Below are 1,936 nucleotides of genomic sequence, written 5' to 3' on the forward strand. Positions count from 1 at the left end.
AATTAATTCCAGGGACGCCTGGGTGGCACAGCGGTTAAGCGTCTGCCTTCAGCTCAGGGTGTGATCCCAGCATTATGGGATCGGGCCCCACATCAGGCTTCTCCGCTATGAGCCTGCTTCTTCCTCTCTCATTCCCCCTGCTTGGTGTTCCCTCTCTCGCTGGCTGTCTCTATCTCTGTCAAATAAATAAATAAAATCTTAAAAAAAAAAGATCAAATTAATTCTGTAAAGATATTAATTTGATGTTTTGTGGAAGATGGTTTTAAATGAACATATTTGTCTAGTGTTTGAATGTGCAGCAGAGTGTGATTGAAAAAGAAAAATNAAAGAAAAACAAATGTTTTTGAGAAATGAATTAATTTCTTAAAACAACAGATTTGAACTGGATAGAGTTCTTTTTTAGTATTTTTCTTCATTTTCATTTTGTATCTGCTAGAACAGTAACACTTAATAGTTTTTAGAAAATCTCTTTAATAAGTCACGTAAATAGTAGCATGAGTGGATTTTAAATTTAAGTGTCCTTCTCTACTTAGGAAAAATGTTGTGAACACCAGGCCATCTGCTGAAGTACTACGGTTACATTTGGCCCTCAGAGTGTTTTGACGCGCTCTGTTTTAGCACTCAGTTGGATTATAAGCCCACAAAACAAGTTCACCTTGATCTTTTACATTAAACATAAAGTAGCTCAGGGACAAAATTTGACATAAATCTAAACCTGTGACGTTTCCATCTAAAGAAGGCAGAAATAAAACAGAGCTTTGGGCTAGATTACAACAAAACATCAGAAGTGCTGGAAACACAAGTCTTGAAACTCCATCCGTCAGGAAATATGGCAAGCGTCTCCCCTGAACAGAATCAAAATCACTGCTCAGTGGTAAACGACAGCAACCCGCTGATGCAGGGCAACCTCCCCACTCTGACCTTATCTGGAAAGATCCGAGTGACAGTTACTTTCTTCCTTTTTCTACTCTCTACAACTTTTAATGCTTCTTTCTTGTTGAAACTGCAGAAGTGGACTCAAAAAACAGAGAAAGGGAAAAAGCGCTCCAGAATGAAGGTGCTTTTAAAACATCTGACCTTAGCCAACCTGTTAGAGACTGTGATAGTCATGCCACTGGATGGAATGTGGAACGTTACAGTCCAATGGTATGCTGGAGAGTTCCTCTGCAAAGTCCTCAGCTACCTGAAGCTCTTCTCCATGTACGCCCCAGCCTTCATGATGGTAGTGATCAGCCTGGACCGCTCCCTGGCCATCACGAGGCCTCTAGCTATGAAAAGCAATGGCAAGCTTGGACAGTCCATGATTGGCTTGGCCTGGCTCCTCAGTGGTATCTTTGCTGGACCACAGGTAAACAATTATCTTGAACTTGTTAGGATACGGCAATCACAGATTCCTATCTAAACTTGACTACTGTATTGGGTGATCACATGTCAGAGGCAGTATTGTATTATCTTTGAGAGCTCGGACTCGGGAAATTAGAGAGTGGCGTTTAATCCTGGCTCTGTTACCTTGGGCACATTTTTTAACTTCTCTGAGTTTCAGTTCCTTCATTATAAAATGGAGGTAATACCTACTTTATGCAGCTTTTCTGAAGATTAAATGAACAGTGTATTAAAGTGTCTAGCATAATCTCTGGTACTGAGTAAATGCTCCTCAAAAAACGTAGCTATTGTCAAATTTTACCCCATCCCCATCTTATTCTTTCATCTAGTTTTCCATTCACTCTGATTGATATGGTAAATGGAGAAAATCTTGAGGAACTGTGACATTTGCATAGGTAGAAAGTATAACGTGTCTCATTTGGGACTTCTTTTNCATTCACTCTGATTGATATGGTAAATGGAGAAAATCTTGAGGAACTGTGACATTTGCATAGGTAGAAAGTATTTATAACATGTCTCATTTGGGACTTTTTTTTTTTTTTAATTTTATTTA

General features: G+C 39.2%; 1 protein-coding gene across 1 annotated transcript; it reads left to right on the forward strand.

Moving 5' to 3' along the window:
• Positions 1 to 763: 763 nt before the first annotated feature.
• Positions 764 to 1,348, forward strand: LOC117799553 (gonadotropin-releasing hormone receptor-like; the record flags this gene model as incomplete). Its single annotated transcript, XM_034652038.1, has 1 exon — positions 764 to 1,348. A coding segment is annotated over exon 1 (519 nt), but the record flags the coding sequence as incomplete, so codon positions are not given.
• Between the last annotated feature and the right edge of the window lie 588 nt (positions 1,349 to 1,936).

This window comes from Ailuropoda melanoleuca, unplaced genomic scaffold (assembly GCF_002007445.2).
Source record: "Ailuropoda melanoleuca isolate Jingjing unplaced genomic scaffold, ASM200744v2 unplaced-scaffold525, whole genome shotgun sequence".
NCBI classification, from domain to species: domain Eukaryota; kingdom Metazoa; phylum Chordata; class Mammalia; order Carnivora; family Ursidae; genus Ailuropoda; species Ailuropoda melanoleuca.